We start from the raw sequence: 17,897 nt of genomic DNA, 5'->3' as shown, positions 1-17,897 counted from the left end.
ATTTAGTCTTATCTGGGAATTGCACATAACTAATGTGCAAATATTTCATATTGTATTACAGTGTTATCATTGCCTTTTTTTTCCGCCTTCAGTCTCTTATTTGCTGAGAAGTTGTTACTGCTATGATGGTCGCTTCCAGGTGATGATAACTGATTACAAAGATCGTTTTTTGTGGGGAAGGAAAGCTCTGTATTCACATCTTATTCTTAAATCTGTTGATGCCTTTTGATTCACTGTTCCCAAGTACAATATACTTATTTACATCAAAATTGTCTATTGTCTTTTCCATTGTGCTGTTAGAATATATTCTGCTATACATCTTATTTGTTGAATATGCATTGTTCCATGCGATTGCTTTAAGGTTCTCAGTTTTTTGTGTGCCTGTCCTCTGTGCTGTGGCCCTGAACATATCATATTTGTGTTTGGCTGGTGCAATGATTTGGGTATTGTGATGCTGGTGTTCTTTGATTTCTTTTAGATATGAAAGCTATGTTATTACTGTTAATTCAGATTATGAGGTCTAATGATCTTCAATAAATTCGTGATATGTGATAAAATATACAGTTTTATTCTTTATTTTATTCAAGTAACACCTTAATCGTTTCAGTATAATCTGCAGTGGCAAACGATTAGGTAGCTTTCACCAAAAAACATTAGAAAAAGGTACCATAAACCACTGACATTGCCCACTTTAAAGAATTTCCTGTTTCTCTCAGAATTTGTGTGTAATGATGTTAATGGGAAAACAATTTTCAATGATGCTTAGTTACACTGATCAGCCAGAACATTACAACCACCAACCTACTATCAATAGAAAGCTGTCCAGGTGATAGCAGCTTCACCTGGTGAGGAATGACTGTTAGTCAGAGGCACACATGGTGCATGTAGGACCAGTGTGTGTGCTGTTCATGTGTAGAAAGGGAGAGGTGCATGATCCATTTGTGTTTGACTGAAGGCAGATTATGATGGTCTGTACAACTGATCAACACTCACCTTAATTACAATTTGTTCACTAACAGAATAAGACAGGTGTTAGTTCAGAGCGTTTCAGAAACTGCTTGACTTATCGGGTGTTTGAGGTGAGTGTCTTCAATGCGTGGTGAACCCAAGGTAAAACCATGTCCAGACATTGTGGATTTGGGTGGCCACCCCTCATTACAGATGTCAGATGTTGTAGGTAAAACAGGGCAGATGGTGATCTGTGGTGGAACTAACATCAGACTTTGATGCTGGGCAGAGTACAAGCATGTGAAAGCACAGTGCACCAAACACTTCTAATTATGGGTCTCCGCAGCTGACGCCCATGCATGTGCCATTGTTAACACCATGACATCAACAACTATGACTGAAATGGACAAGTGACCATTGGTACTAAATGTTGGTGCAAAGGTGGAGCATTGCATGGTCTGATGAATATCCATACCTTCATTGTGTTGATGGGAGGGGTGCGAATGTATTACCTTCCAGGGGAACAGCTCCCTGACTCCTGTACTGTGGGATGGAAACAAGCTGGAAGTGGCTCCATTATGCTCTGGGGAACATTCATGTGGGCACCCAAGTGTTCAGTGGAGCTCGTGCAAGACACCATGATGACCAAGGAGTACCATACACTGGTTTCAGACCACGTACAACCGTTCATGACAGTCATGTTTCCCAACGGCAGTGGCATTTTTCAACAAGATAATGTGCCATGTCACAAGGCTAGGAGTGCGATGGAGTGGTTCGAGGAACACAGTAGTGAGTTCCAATTGATGTACTGGCCCCCCAACTCGCCAGACCTGAACCTGATTGAACACATCTGGTATGTGATTGAACATGGTGAAAGAGCTCATCGACGCCCCCCCCCCCCCCTCCCCCAACTCCCTAGAATTTACGAGTATTAGGTGACTTGTGTGTGCAGATGTGGTGCCAACTCCCTCAAGTGACCTATGAAGGCCTTATTGCTTCCTTGCCAAGATGAATCACCACTCTTATCCATGCCAACCAAAGGCAGACATACCAGCTTTTAGGTAGGTGGTATAAGGTACTGTATATGATATGGCTCTCACAAATTAGGTGAAATTTTGATCCTCAGATTTTTTGCAGTCGGGTCTTACTGTCATTTCAAACCTTGAAGGAATTTGTGGCAGATAAGAAAATTATCTGTAGACTAGATGGATTTTGTTGCTTGGAAGTGGTGATGTACTGGATCACTAAAGACCATCATTGCCTCTGTTGTGGAAATGTGTGCTCTGAACTAACACCAGTTTTATTTTGTGAGTGAATAAATTGTAATTAAGGCGAGTGTTGATCAGTTGTACAGTGTCGTTGTTGTCCTTTTTCTAGTAGAAAATATTATGTGCTGGTTTGAATAAGCATTTTCTAACTGAACATTTTTGAATGAGGGATGTATGTATTATTTTCTGGTGAAATCAGCTTCTGATATTGCTTACATCATGGGGACCAAGATTTGCTTGTTTTGAATTTATCTCAAAAAATTCACTGAGAAATTAGGAACCAACACTACATGATCAGGAGATTATTAATTATCTGCTGTCCTCAGAGGTAACAGAAACAGTGTTTGGATATGCTTAAGTATTGAAAATTCCATGAACATCCAATGACACTATAAATTCAGTTTGGATATATGATGTTCACAAACAACGCTTATTGTGGACTTTGAGATATGTAGCACACAAAGAAAAACTACAAAAGTTTTGAAACTTAGTGGCAGATTACAACTGTGTGCCAGACTGAGACTCGAACTTGGGACCTTTGCCTTTCATGGGCAAGTGCTCTACCATCTGAGCTACTCAAGCACGACTCATGCTCTGTCCTCACAGCTTTTTTGTCTTAATACAGTGATGAAATATTTGAATTAAAATGTGAGAGGTCTTACATCTACAAGATTCATTGTTGGATAATAAATTTTGGATGTTGGTGAATCATGAAGCACATAGTATTGTAAAATTGGAGAAATGTGGGCTTGCATATCTACAGATGGAATAGGACTAATAACTAATGTCTTGCACACTTGCAAACTAATACCACTGATTTGTACTTGCATAGTGACAAGCCTTAGTCAGAATACAGGTAGCAATGAGGAGGAATAAGCATCACTAATCTCTAAGTTGAAGTGTTGTGTAAGAGTCTAGAAGATAAAAAAAGCAATGAAGTAGTGACCTACAGATACATATATCTGTTGATGGGAAATTCTCTAGTGGAGTTACAGTGTTGTGCAATTCAGTTTAACATTAACACCACATAGCTGTGGAAGTATGCCAATAGAGTTATGTTTATACTGTTGGCCCCAAGTTAAAATTTTGGTGTTTTAATCTAATGTGTATTCTCCTTAAAAATTATTGTTTGTATTACAGTTCATTTGATGGCCACAACCACCTTAATAATTTGAATTGATTTGAATGGGTTACGCATAATCTTTAAAAGTGTGTTACCTAGTCAGGGTTAAAATGCAGTGAATTGTAAGAGAAATGATTGAACATTTGTTGTATCCACACCCATGCACATGTGCCTCCCCCCCTGCCCCCCCTCCCCCCAACACACCCACATATGCTGCTGTTTCACTTCCTCTGCCTTCTTCATTGCTTGTTAGTACCTTGTGCTATTGGCAGCTTGTCATCTTCCTTTCTTTCAGTTGTCTGCAACATAATATCATATATCTTGTACAATCTCTCCAAATTCATACTGTGTAACTTATAGAATTCCTTGAGTAGTTAGTGGGAATAACCAGTTTCATATTTCTCATTTATTATTTTTGCTGGAATTCATTTCAAAGTTAAGGTGAATCACAGTTTCTTCATTATGCCATTCATACCACCATATAGTTACCCCTCTTCTGTATGAGCACAGTTTCAAAAGCTACTATCATACCAATGAGTTACGTGTAATTTCTGTCGCAGTCTCCCAGTTCTATCAGACAATATTTTTATTTCATACAACACTATTTTTGCTATTGTTTATTTTTTTTTAGGTCAGCTGAACACCAGCAGCAGCGATGATGTTACTGAATTTGAGTCTGATCAAGAGCAATGCAGTTCTTCCACAAACAAAAGAGTCTATAATTTTGTGTCAAATGAGACACCAGTTTCCAGTACATCATTGTCAAATAATATTGAGGCAGAAGCTGTGGAGCAGCACAGTAATGCAAATGAAAATGGTATTGATACTTTTTCAGAGATTTCTTCAGTTGTTCTGCCTTTGTCGTTTTCATTAAGTCTTACCATTGATAGACTCCCAAGAAGTCAGAGCAAACCAATGGACATATACACATTCTTATGTGCTCAGGAGTTCAGACGAGATGATTATGGTTGGCACTATAAGAATGTACACTGTGATATTCAAGGTGGATTGGATGGATGGGTGGAATATCGTTGCCCATTAGCACAGTATGGCTGCACATACAGTATTAAAAGATTGCACCCATGTAAGTTGGGAGCATCTGTGATTCACAGTGAAGAGCTTGAAAGTTTTGGATTCAAGGAGACTGCTAACAGCATTGAAGAATCACATTCAGATTCTGACCAACAGCAGCTGCATTTGGCTGAACTGCCATTTGAGTTACTGAGTCAAATATGCTTATACTTGGACTCATTCAGGTAAAACATAGTTTTGTCTTACCAATAATTATAAACAGCACTTACATATATCACACCTGATATGCTATGTATAGAAGGAACTTCCATATAGCACTTCATTGTGCTAGAAGTTTGTCCTAATGTAGTATTTGCATAAAAATAATTTTTTGTAGTTTATCTGTTTCAGATCCCTATTCAGTTTTATTTTATTGAGATTTATATGATATCAGTAAAGATGTATTGTTGAGTTCTTTAGACTGCATTAGATAGATACATAATTGTGTTTCTAAACCAATGTTGTTATAGAAAAGAGAGAGAATCACTTCAGAGACTTTAATTTTTGAAGAGTGTCTTATTATGTATCTGTGAATAGATCTCTGAATCAAGCTTCAGTTTTCTGCTTTGGAATCTGCCACTTTCAAAGCAATGAAAATTTATTTATATAGTGAAGTGTTTACACTTGTTTCAATGTGATTATTCTTTGCAAACTAAAAAAAATTGAAATGTAAGAACTTGGAAGGAAGAGAAGGTAGCTTTAAAACAATGTTATTAAAGGTTAACAGATTTTTAAACAGAATATCAACCAGCACATACCATCCATGATTTTAAAATGCGAAGTATGGTACTATTTGAAGTTTGTTGTAAGAATGTTTAGCTGTTGCAACACAACTGGATGGAAAAATAAATTTGTAACGCATACAGTCATGTGAATAACTTTATTATTTCACGAAAGTGGAAATAAATATTCTGACTATAAATTGTGGATGGGAAAGCTGTAACTTGTGGGGTGGGGGGAAGAAAGTTAAGTATAGGTGATGGCAACATTATGGTATTTGGGAACTCAAGCTTTCCAAGTAAAGGTAGAATAAAATAAGGAATACAGGTATGATGGTCAGCACTAAAAGAAACTTATATTATTGTAAAATTTGGACCGTAACATCTTGGCCCATACTGTGGTTGCCAAAAAGTTGTATCTGCAATACTAATTTTATAAAAATACACATTGTACTTTAATTTTAGAATGGTTAGACTGTTAGGGTTAGATAATGGTGAAGGCTTCAATTAACTCATTGAGTGTGATGCCAGACTTTTTACTATAAGCCAATTAAAACTTGGTACAGTGTGCATATAATTCAGAAAGAGGGCTAATAAGAATGTGATACAGAAATATGGCTTGTCAAGCAATGACATATTAATATTGGTGACTGCATATACTGGACCATTGCACAAGAGGTAAACAACATGGCAAAATCTTTCCAGTTGAGTGACAGGTTGAACACGATAAGTATTTATCAACTTCTGGGTAGTTTGACACTAGACGTATGTGTTGTATGTAATTAAGTTCTGATCTAATGTGGGATGAGGCTTGAGGAAAACAAAGGATTAGTATCTCTCAAAATGGAGAATGACACACTAGCCAGAGTACATAATCCCAGTCTGGTGCAGACAACTCACTCGTGGCAACCATTGTGGCCCATGTGGGACTGTTTCCTCATGTCTCAGGTGGTCAGGATGTGATGGCCACTGTCACTGACATCTGGTGATTATCATCTCATAGTAGCAGTCACCAGTGCTCCAGTCCTCCTCCAAGACTCCAGTGGAACAGAACTGTGTGTGCCAAATGTCGTTCTACCAGGCTCCAACCGAACTGAACTGTCTTCCAAATTGTTCTCCAGCCCCTCTTTTTTCCATGGCTTACATTTATGGGTTCATCAGTTGTACATTTGCCATCTGGTGGAGTGTGGTGTAACACATTTGTGGCTTGCTCTCCTTGCCACTTTGTGCATTCATCAAACAAATAAACACAGAAACATACTGTGATTGGATTTTCTATGTTAGGCTGACGCATGCTTCTGGCCATAGGAAAGTCTGTTCTTCCACAGCAAGCTTCCAGTCAATTCGTGTTTTTGTGTGGTTCGAAACTTCTGCAGTCATTCTCCAGGAAAGTCCATTTCCAATGTCTGAAAGGATGGGTGAAGCTTTGGGTATTCTAGGACATCTACCAACAAACATCCAATGAGAATTTTTCAGAAATACCCCTTGTTGTAGCGGCAGTCTGCCATAATTTCCCACAAACTAGTTTCTCATAATAATGTAATTAAAAATCTGCTGCACTTGTAGCTAATGTATCCTTTTATTCCACAACTAATTTTGGAGGCTTTATTGCTCGATCATCAGGTGCCAGCCATTGTGAGCAAGAAGTGGAGGAAGTAGTACAAAATGATGTAAAGCTACGATTAATGGCACCAATCACATGAATTATTAAGTCATGGGTGTACAGTGGGCAGGTTTTCAGTTGTACACCAATTTATACAAAATGCCTACACCAGTATATAATCATATCACATGCACATAGAATTGCTTGCACACCAAATCACCTCCCTCCTATTTTTGCCACCACATAAGCACATTTCTCTAGTGAGGGCACAGAATTTCTTCATGTGCTAATGTGATCAAAAAAGTAGTCACAATAGTAGTTACAATAATCATTCTTCCCTTAGAGAGAGAGAGAGAGAGAGAGAGAGAGAGAGAGAGAGAGCGAGCGAGCAAACCCTACTACTTCTTGGGTTACGTGTCTCATATATCTTTGACACAGTGTAATTTCTTGCATTCATCCAGAAGATCTTCTGACATTAGGAATCACTTTCCTTTAACTAGCTTTTAACTTATCATTTAAAAGCTCCACAGTGGGTAGGTGCTTTAACACAATAGAGACCTGATACAAAATGAAGATAGGGCTTAATCACAAGGTATGGAAAATTGATAAGTGTGATTACTTAAGTACAATTGTAGGTTTACTTTCAAGTTGAGACTGTAAATTATAAATGGGGCTCACATATCAGGACTGGTCACTTTATTTTTCATCTGCCTCTGTACTCTGCAAGCCACTATATGATGGATGATGGAGAGTAATTCATGTACCACTGTCACTTTTCCCCTTTGCTGTTCCAGCCTTGAATGGTCTGTAGGAAGAATGGTTGTTGGTAAGCGTCTGGAATTGGATGAGCATTTCTATGACACCTTTTCACTTAAGAAATGAACCTCTAGTGAGAAACGCTACTCTTCATAGGTTTTACTTGTGTTTCCTTTATCTATCCTGTCTGGTATGAGTTCAGACTGACATGCAGCATTCAAGTATTGGTTGAATGAAGTTTTTACAATCTACCTCCTCCATGGGTGGACTGCACTTCTGGAGGAATCTGTCTGGCATCTGCCTTACTTGTGATTAATTTCATGTCATTGTTGCACTTTACATAACTCTCTATGCATACTGAAATATTTAATAGATGTCACTGCTTCCAGTGAGTGTTCCCAATTGTGTAATTGTACAGTAGTAGACCTTTCTACTTATTTATGCTAATTACATTATGTTTATTTATTCAGTATCAACTGCCAATCCCTGCACTAAGCATTGACCCCCTGCAGTTCTTCCTGCATTTCACTACAATTTCCTAGCATTAAACTTCTCAGTTTGCAACAGTGTTTGCAAAAAGCCTCATCAAACTCCTGGTGTTATCCACAAAAAGCACTCCGTCTTCAGGCCATGAGTGGCCTACCGGGACCATCCGACCGCCGTGTCATCCTCAGAGGAGGATGCGGATAGGAGGGGGTGGGATCAGCACACCACTCTCCTGGTCGTTATGGTGGTATTTTTGACCAAAGCCGCTCCTATTTGGTCGAGTAGCTCCTCAATTGGCATCATGAGCCTTAGTGCACCCCAAAAAATGGCAACAGTGCATGGCGGCTGTATGGTCACCCATCCAAGTGCAGGCCATGCCCAACAGCGCTTAACTTCGGTGATCTCACAGGAACCAGTGTATCCACTGTGGCAAGGCCGTTGCCTGGTGTTATCCACAAGGTCATTCTAATATATTGCGAAAAGTAATGGTCCTGTAACACTCCCTTAGGGTATGCTTGAAGTTACTTTTATGTGTGAAAAGATCTCCTTATTAAGAGTAATGTGCTGTGTTCTGTTTGGTAAGAACTCTTCAATTTAATTACACACCTGGTCTGATGTTCCATATACTAGTATTTTGTTCATTAGGCAGCAGTGTGGAACTGTACTGAATATTTTCTGGAAGTCAAGGAACACAGCATCAAACTCAGCATTGAAATCTACTGCCTTTTTGGTCTTGTGGATGAACGTAGTAAGCTGGGTTCCACACGATAATTGTTTTCAGTTCCATGTTAATTCCTACAGAAGAGATTTTTGATCTCTAGAAATGTCATAGTACATTAGTTTAAAACATGCTCGGAAATTCTACAGCTATAGACGTTAGTGATGTAGGCCTATACTTTGGTGTGTCTGTTTAAAGACCTTTCTTGAAAATAGGAATGACTTGTGCTTTTTTCCAATCACTAGAAATGTGTTTCTCTTTGGGTGATTTATGGTACACTGCTGCTAGAAGAGGAGCAAGTTCTTTTGCTTACTCTACATAGTGTTGTGGAAGTATCTCATCAGGTCTAGTCACCTTTCTTCTGTTGAGCAATTTCAGTCAGTTCTCTATCCCTTGGTCACTTGTTTTGACAAATGCTATTTTGACAATGGTGCAATGATTTAAAGAAGGAGCCGCAATACAATCTTCATCAGTGTAACTGATTTGGAGAAAGGAATTTAGTATTTCAACATTCTTTCTGTCATCCTCCATTCCAGTACCATTATGGTCACAGAGTGTCTGGACATATGGCTTTGATCTATTTACTGACATAGCATAAGACCAAAACTTGGTAGGATTTTCTGTCAGATTGGTTAATAGAATTTTGTTTTTGAGTAAGTTGTACACTGTATGCACGGCTCTCCATTTACTACTTTTGGCTTTGTGCAGTTTCTGTTTGTCCATGAGGCTTTGGCTATGTTTAAATCACCAATGAAGCTCTCTTTGCTTGCAGAGCAGCTTTCCAACATGATTGTTTAATCACAGTGGGATCTTTTCCATCCCTCATGACTTTGGACTGCAGATATCAGTCCAAGGAATATTGTACAATATTCTTTAACTTCGTCCATTGATGCTCAAAATTATCAGTGCTGGAACTGATATGTTCATGTTGACTGCTCAGATAATCTGAAATCTGTTTCTTGTCACACTTGCTAAGCCACTATATCTTTCTACCTTTCTTTTCATTTCTATTTAAATCAGTATTCAGTGGTGTTGTAATGATCTTATGGCCACGGATTCCCTTTTCTATGTTAACTGAATTGAAAATTTTGGGAGTGTTGCTAACCAGGAGATCTAAGATATTAGCTTTTTGTATCGCTCCTGTGATTAACTGCTCAAGGTAATTTTAGGATAAGGCATTTAGAAAAATTTCATATGATGTATGCCATCAGATAGTCTTTCAGAATATTTCTAAATTTTAAATTTCTTGGGTGTCCACCTGGTTCACATTGTAAGTTCTTTACATTATTTTGGCAGAAAGACTTTCAGCCATCTTCAGATGATTCCTGATGACTGCTGCTCTGCCCATGTCTGTGTCCTGTATATGTTGGCTATTGCTCCCTCCATCACTTTGCTCCTATTGTTATATGTGCAGCTGCTGCAATGAGTGCTGATGGTGGGAGTACTGGTGCCCACCTGTGAAATGGTGAATTGTGGTCCAGTGTACACAGTATTGTCGTAGGGTGTGGACCTCACTGTGTGGGAATGCTTTGCTTTTTGTAGACACAGTACGGGGCTCCACACCTGATCCTGTTGTAGGCCATTTTCTTTGTTAATTAGATTGTCTTGGACCCTAATTTCAGTGGACATTTTGATGATACACTCACAGAAGGAGGAAGATTGCCTATCTTAGTTTTGTTATAGCCTGTAGTATGGCCAGTTTTATATTGCAGTTAGCCATGTCTGATTTGGTAGTCTGGTGTAATTCAGTGTGATGTCTGTGTTCATGGCACCTCCCTACTGATTTGCAAACACTTTCCCCAACGTATGCCTTGCTGCGTAGGCAGCAGATTTAGTAGACCCATGTCTTATGGAGGCTTAGATCATCCTTTACCAAACTTAATATTGTCAAGGATAGGGGGTGGGCGAAATACATATTTTACATTTTGTCATTCGAAGATTCTGCTTGCTTTTGTGTAGGTGTTACCAACAAACTGGATGCATGCTACTGATTTGCATTCCTCATTTTCATTGCATGGTTGTATACCTATTACTTTCCTGAACACACTCCTTATCTGCTTATTACTGTACACATTCCTTTGGAATGTTGTCTTCAGTAGCTTTGGTTCAGTTGGAAGGCTGTCTTTGTGGCTGGTACATCACACCATGTGAACAAATGTGTGTAAGAGGCCTTCATGCTGGGAGTTGTGGTGACTGCTGGAGAGATGCAGGTACAGATTCATTTGTGTAAACTTTCTTTGCTCACTGTGTCCAATTTGCCATCTTGTTTCTCTTCCACCAGAATGTCAAGAAACAGGAGGGAGCCAACACTGTCCTGTTCCACCTCCATGGTGAACTGAATGTTGATGTGAAACAAGTTGAGGTGGTGGAGAAATTAGCCAAATTTGCCCCATCCAAGCGACCAAACAACAAACATGTCATCCACATAATGGTAGAAGTAGGTTGGTTTTAGTTGGGCTTACTCGAGGACCTTCTCCGCGAAATCTATGAAAAAATTCACCACAACCAGCCACAGAGGATACCTCATGGTGATGATTTCCATCTGTTCATAATAATTTCTGTTGAGCTGAAAGTAAGTTGAGATGAGCACAAACTCAAAGAGTCTCATTCATATTGGTGTTGAATTTCCTGCTTACAATTCCATGGAGTCCTTTAGGGGTAGGCTGGTGAAGGGGCACACTATGTCAAAACTCACCAACAGGTCACTGTCATCAAGAAAAATTTCTTGTAGATGTAGTACAAAATGAATGGAATTTCTGATATGATGATGGCATTTTCCGATAAATGCTCTCAAGAGAACAGTCAGGTGTTCAGCCAATCCATATGTAGTTGCTTCTATATTGTTTCTTATCGGTTGCAGTGGGATTGCCTCATTGTGAATTTTTGACAGTCCGTACAGTGTTGGTGAAGCAGCAGCTTGTGGCCAAAGTTTCTTGATTGTTTTCATATTGAAGGTATTGCAAGGAACTGCAGTAATTTTTCTCTTGAAACAACTTCTCAAATTGCCTTACATTTTCCTTCACAATGCATCACCTAGAAGTTCATAAATTTTGTGTAACACATAAGTTCCCTTTGTCGGCTGTCATGATGACCAATTCTGGGCAGTCATGTAACTCACAGAAGGCTGCTCTTTCTCCATTGAAATGTTTCTCTTCAGTGGTGTGGCCCTTCAGGTGGTTTGTATCACATTGTTTATAATTTCCACAATTGGTAGCGATGTTGGAGTTGGGGCAAAGTTCAGTCCTTTCTCAGGCATCAGCATTGCTGCTGATCGTTGGTTGTCCTCTCTGTAAGGCTGATCATAATTCACTTAGGTGGTTCTTGAATGGTACTTGTCATCCACAAAGAGGGCATCCCAGTGCAGCCTGCAGTTAGCAGTAGCACAGCAACAACATATGTATTGGCCCAAACACCTGATAGGTCTCCTGAGTCCATCTGTGGGAAAATGACAACATCACATCCAAAATTCTATTCATTTTGTGCAAAATGTACAATAATTTTTTTCTCAGTAATAGTGACTTGTTGATGAGTTTTGACATAGTGTCCCTCTTCACAAGACTAAAGCACTCCATGAAACTAATAAGCAAGAAATTTGAGACCAATCTGAGGAGACTCTGCTCATCTAAACTTATTTTCTGTTCAATGGAAATTATTATGAACAGAAACACCCCATATGGTGTCCCCTGTCACTGGTTGAGGCAAATTTGTTCATAGAAGATTTTGAGAAGAAGGCCGTGGAGCAAGTCCAATGAAAACCAACATGTTTCGACCAGTACATGGATGACACATTTTTCATTTGCCTACATGGATGGGACAGCTTTGATAAATTTCTCCATCACCTCAACTTGCTTCACCCCAGCATACAGATAGTTTACCATGGAAGCAGAACAGGATGGTGTCAATGTGCTCCTATTTCTTGACCTTCTGAACCAGAAACCAGGAGGCAAATTAGGACACAGTGTGTACAGAAAGCCCACACACACTGATCTGTATCTGCATGCTTCCAGCAGTCACCAAAACTTCCAGCATGAAGATTTCGTATACACACTTGTTCACAGGGTGTGATCCATCTGCCACAAAGATAGTGTTTCACTGAGCTGAGACAATATTCTGTAGAAATGTGTACAGCATTAAGGAGATACGGCATGCAGTCACAGTTAATACATAGACAACAGCAGAAAGATAAAGAGGACTGCAAATCACTAGCATGTGTCCTATTTGTTGGAAATACCTCCAGAAAAGTAAGCAGAATCTTATAGTAACACAGTGTCAAATGTGTATTTCAGTCCACCCCCTAACTTTGACATTGGTAGGTTCAGTAATGGATGACCTAAGCCTCCTCAAGCCAGGGTCTGGGAAATCCACGGCCATTGTGACAAGATATACAATAGGAAAAGCATTTGCTAATTAGAAGAGAGGTGCTATGAATATATACACCACACTGAGTCATGCCAGACTGTCAAATCACTCATGGCTGACTGTAGTATAAAACTGGTCATACTATAGACTACAACAAAACCAAGATACCTGAGCAACGTCCTTCCTTCTGGAACTGCAAGATCAAAGGAGCCATTTGAAGTTAGGGTCTAGGGTGAGATGATCTAATTAAGAAAGACAGCATCCTACAACTGAGTCAGGGTTGTAACCCTGTACTGTGTCAAAGAAGAGCAAAGCATTGACATACAGTGAGGTGCGCAACCCACAACAGTACTGTGGACATTGGAAACCACAGTTAGAAGCTGGGGGTCACCACCACCACCACCACCACCACCACCACCCACTGGGTCAGTTGCACAGGTAGTGATAGGAGCAGAACAGATTTGTGGAGGTGATAATGGTCAACATATATAGGACACTGACATGGGCAGAGTAGCAGTCATTATGAATTAACTGAAGACTGCACTGATTGTATTTGCCAAAATATTGTAGAGAACTTATGTGACCCAGACAGACACACAGGAAGTCTACAGATATCATACAATTCCCTCTCCTTACTACATGCCATAATCACTTGAGTCTCCCAATCTATAGCTGGTGGTAAGTTGTAATCTTCTGCTGGTATTATAATTTGAGTTGAATTTCCCATAAAACGTTGATTTGGACTGCTATCATAAATGTATGTAATTTTTGTATTATTATCTTGACCACAAATTGTTTTGAACAGAATTACCGATTTTAGCTAGACAGTAGACATCTTCAGAATCTACAATAGAAGTAAAAGAAAAAGAAAAACATTTCTATCTACTACAGTATGGGATTAAAAACAAATGGCAGGAAATATAATATAAACATGATATATTTCTCATTCTGGTGAACAGCAGCAAGTTGTAACCATGTAAAAATAAGTTGAGTCTAAACTGCCTTGCTTGCATCAGCTTGATATAGATAGGGTGCAAAGCTATCCTAGAGGTTGTACATGCACACATAGCATACAGATAATTACACAGAGTAATTAAGAAAAGATTTATTTAAAAGTAAATTTCTTTAAAATATTCTCATTTGTACTTAAATGAGCAAAAAGTATTTTTAACCATCTGAAAAATGTATTTGTCTTCTGACTGTTTAAAGCTGGTCAGAATTTAACAAAACTTAAAAAAAATCAATATTGGTAACAGAGATTAGTCTGAAATTGAATACATTTTGATGGCGCTATGGTAGTATTATAAAGGAAGAAGATAGAATAGACTTCGAGAACGTGTATATTGGTCAGTCTGTCATATGCCAATTTTTGTCCAACAGCTTGTGCAATCTCTCAAAGACCTGTCGTCGCCTGAGAAGTGTATGTTTCTCTCGTCTGAAAGAAAGAGGCATAATTTTGCAGCAGTGGAACAAAATTTTAGTCAATGGAAGAGTTTCTTGGGTGACCAGCAAAGTGGTAATAATTCAGTTATATATAGTTTGAGACCTAATTTAACATATAATATTAAAATGAAGTTTTTGTTGAAAATACCAGTTCTTCTGTATGTGCCACATGATTTATTTCCAGCAGAAGTTCACACTCTTAATATTTACAGTAGTTAAACATTCTTGAGTTTCTGTAGTGTTAGTGCCAGTGGTGATGCACTATTTTAAGACTGTTCTCATTTATTGTTGGAATATTGTATGTGATGTAATTTCATAACCATAGGTAATTATAGAAATGATTGTTGCATATGGATGAAGATAATTCAGCAATAATTATTTGCATTTGGCCACTATGATAGTACTGATAAAATTTATCCTTGCATTTCAAGAGTGAATTCTGTCATCATCAGGTTGCTGACACTCAGTTTGTGGCGTTCAATTAAATAAAATAAAAAAAACACTTTGGACTGTGGATATTCATTTTATACAAAATCTTCCACAAACTGTCAACAACCTTATGAAGAGAATATTGTCTCTTGAAATACATAGTTTAATTATATTGAAGAACAACATTTTCCCACCAGACTGTGTATTATTTTTTTTATTTTTCACACTACCGGTTTTGAGCATAGTCCATTCTCAAGCACATCACCAGTAATATATGTGATTACATCATTGTAATTAATTTAAAAATCACATGCCCTACATAATTGTGGAGAGCACAGTCATTAAGCATCCTCATCTTGCAACATTTCCTGCGAAGCACGCTGTATACACCCATGCAGAAGAAAATTATAAATGCTATTAAAGTGGTTAAATGTAAATAATTGTTACCCATAAATTACAGGAACCACTACCTCCCATCTGAAAAATGGATAATATGAAACTGAACATAATTAATATGCAGTGGACACCTCTGAATGTTGTACATATGCATGAAATTTCAGAATACACTCAGTGTCTTGTGTCATTTGTCACACAATGAGCCATTTAACTCCATTACCAGTGAAGAAGCAGAAAGTTTGTCCAATTCTCTGCTCACTATCCACTTGACAATCAGAACTGAGAATGAGTTGCATGAAAGATAGTGGTCTCATTGAGGGAAATGTCTGCACTGCAGGAAGCACTTAATCACTGTGAAATTCTGCAAATAGATGAGCAGGTTATTGCAGTGTGTAATACAATGTACACATATTAGAAAGAGGTGATATTCACATTCTGCTCTAGCCTTAATGATTAAAGTTTTTTGTGCATTCCTTAAATGATTTCAGACAAATAAAAATAGTAATGAAGTCCTGTGCACACACTCCTAGAATGAATTACTATAAAGATTTATGTGCACAAGAAGGGAAGGAAGGACAGTTAGTGTGTTGTTCCAGTGATGCAGCAGTCATTGGAGGGGTACAACCAGCCTACATTGCACAATTATGTGGGAGGGAGTTGGAAGGAATCGGCAGTGGACACTTTGAAGAAACCATCATGGCATTCACTACAGTGATATATGAAAATTACGAAAAACTTAGTTTATATACACTCCTGGAAATTGAAATAAGAACACCGTGAATTCATTGTCCCAGGAAGGGGAAACTTTATTGACACATTCCTGGGGTCAGATACATCACATGATCACACTGACAGAACCACAGGCACATAGACACAGGCAACAGAGCATGCACAATGTCGGCACTAGTACAGTGTATATCCACCTTTCGCAGCAACGCAGGCTGCTATTCTCCCATGGAGACGATCGTAGAGATGCTGGATGTAGTCCTGTGGAACGGCTTGCCATGCCATTTCCACCTGGCGCCTCAGTTGGACCAGCGTTCGTGCTGGACGTGCAGACCGCGTGAGACGACGCTTCATCCAGTCCCAAACATGCTCAATGGGGGACAGATCCGGAGATCTTGCTGGCCAGGGTAGTTGACTTACACCTTCTAGAGCACGTTGGGTGGCACGGGATACATGCGGACGTGCATTGTCCTGTTGGAACAGCAAGTTCCCTTGCCGGTCTAGGAATGGTAGAACGATGGGTTCGATGACGGTTTGGATGTACCGTGCACTATTCGGTGTCCCCTCGACGATCACCAGTGGTGTACGGCCAGTGTAGGAGATCGCTCCCCACACCATGATGCCGGGTGTTGGCCCTGTGTGCCTCGGTCGTATGCAGTCCTGATTGTGGCGCTCACCTGCACGGCGCCAAACACGCATACGACCATCATTGGCACCAAGGCAGAAGCGACTCTCATCGCTGAAGACGACACGTCTCCATTCGTCCCTCCATTCACGCCTGTCGCGACACCACTGGAGGCGGGCTGCACGATGTTGGGGCGTGAGCGGAAGACGGCCTAACGGTGTGCGGGACCGTAGCCCAGCTTCATGGAGACGGTTGCGAATGGTCCTCGCCGATACCCCAGGAGCATCAGTGTCCCTAATTTGCTGGGAAGTGGCGGTGTGGTCCCCTACGGCACTGCGTAGGACCCTACGGTCTTGGCGTGCATCCGTGCGTCGCTGCGGTCCGGTCCCAGGTCGACGGGCACGTGCACCTTCCGCCGACCACTGGCGACAACATCGATGTACTGTGGAGACCTCACGCCCCACGTGTTGAGCAATTCGGCGGTACGTCCACCCGGCCTCCCGCATGCCCACTATACGCCCTCGCTCAAAGTCCGTCAACTGCCCATACGGTTCACGTCCACGCTGTCGCGGCATGCTACCAGTGTTAAAGACTGCGATGGAGCTCCGTATGCCACGGCAAACTGGCTGACACTGACGGCGGCGGTGCACAAATGCAGCGCAGCTGCGTCATTCGACGGCCAACACCGTGGTTCCTGGTGTGTCCGCTGTGCCTTGCGTGTGATCATTGCTTGTACAGCCCTCTCGCAGTGTCCGGAGCAAGTATGGTGGGTCTGACACACCGGTGTCAATGTGTTCTTTTTTCCATTTCCAGGAGTGTAGATTGGGCAGGAATGTGAATATGTCTCCTTCAGGATGCGAGTACATCGTGTTGTATGCTGCACCACCACTTTCACTAATTGCGCAGAAATTTTACATGACATCCTTATTCACATAAACACTGTTGCAATTTAGCCATTTAAAGGAACTGTAGGGCGAGTGGAATGTGACTTGTGGGTACGAAAGTAAGGGATGACTTGTCTGCTAAAGTTATTCTCTTCCAGTCATTAATCCATATCACAAGGTTGCAACAAGTTTCTTGATTCGATTACATTACGTTAATACTTATTTCGCAGATCATGAATATGACATTTCGTAATGACAGGGAAAATGTCAGTTTAACATAAGCCTTCTTTACATGATTTTCTTTTCACTTACTCATTCATATATAAGAATTCATGTATTGAGT

General features: G+C 40.0%; 1 protein-coding gene across 1 annotated transcript in view; it reads left to right on the top strand.

The window, feature by feature from the left end:
- LOC124556499 (F-box only protein 30-like) overlaps nt 1–17,897 on the top strand; it is an 80,810-nt gene that overhangs the window by 23,666 nt on the left and 39,247 nt on the right. Inside the window, exons 5-6 of the mRNA XM_047130456.1 lie at nt 3,971–4,595; nt 14,432–14,567. Of these exons, the coding sequence (XP_046986412.1) occupies nt 3,971–4,595; nt 14,432–14,567 (761 nt within the window). The remainder of the gene's footprint in view (nt 1–3,970; nt 4,596–14,431; nt 14,568–17,897) is intronic.

Source organism: Schistocerca americana, chromosome X (genome assembly GCF_021461395.2).
Source record: "Schistocerca americana isolate TAMUIC-IGC-003095 chromosome X, iqSchAmer2.1, whole genome shotgun sequence".
In the NCBI taxonomy this organism is placed as follows: Eukaryota; Metazoa; Arthropoda; class Insecta; order Orthoptera; family Acrididae; genus Schistocerca; species Schistocerca americana.
Note: the sequence above shows the minus strand (reverse complement) of the source record. Positions and strands in the feature narration are given on the sequence as shown.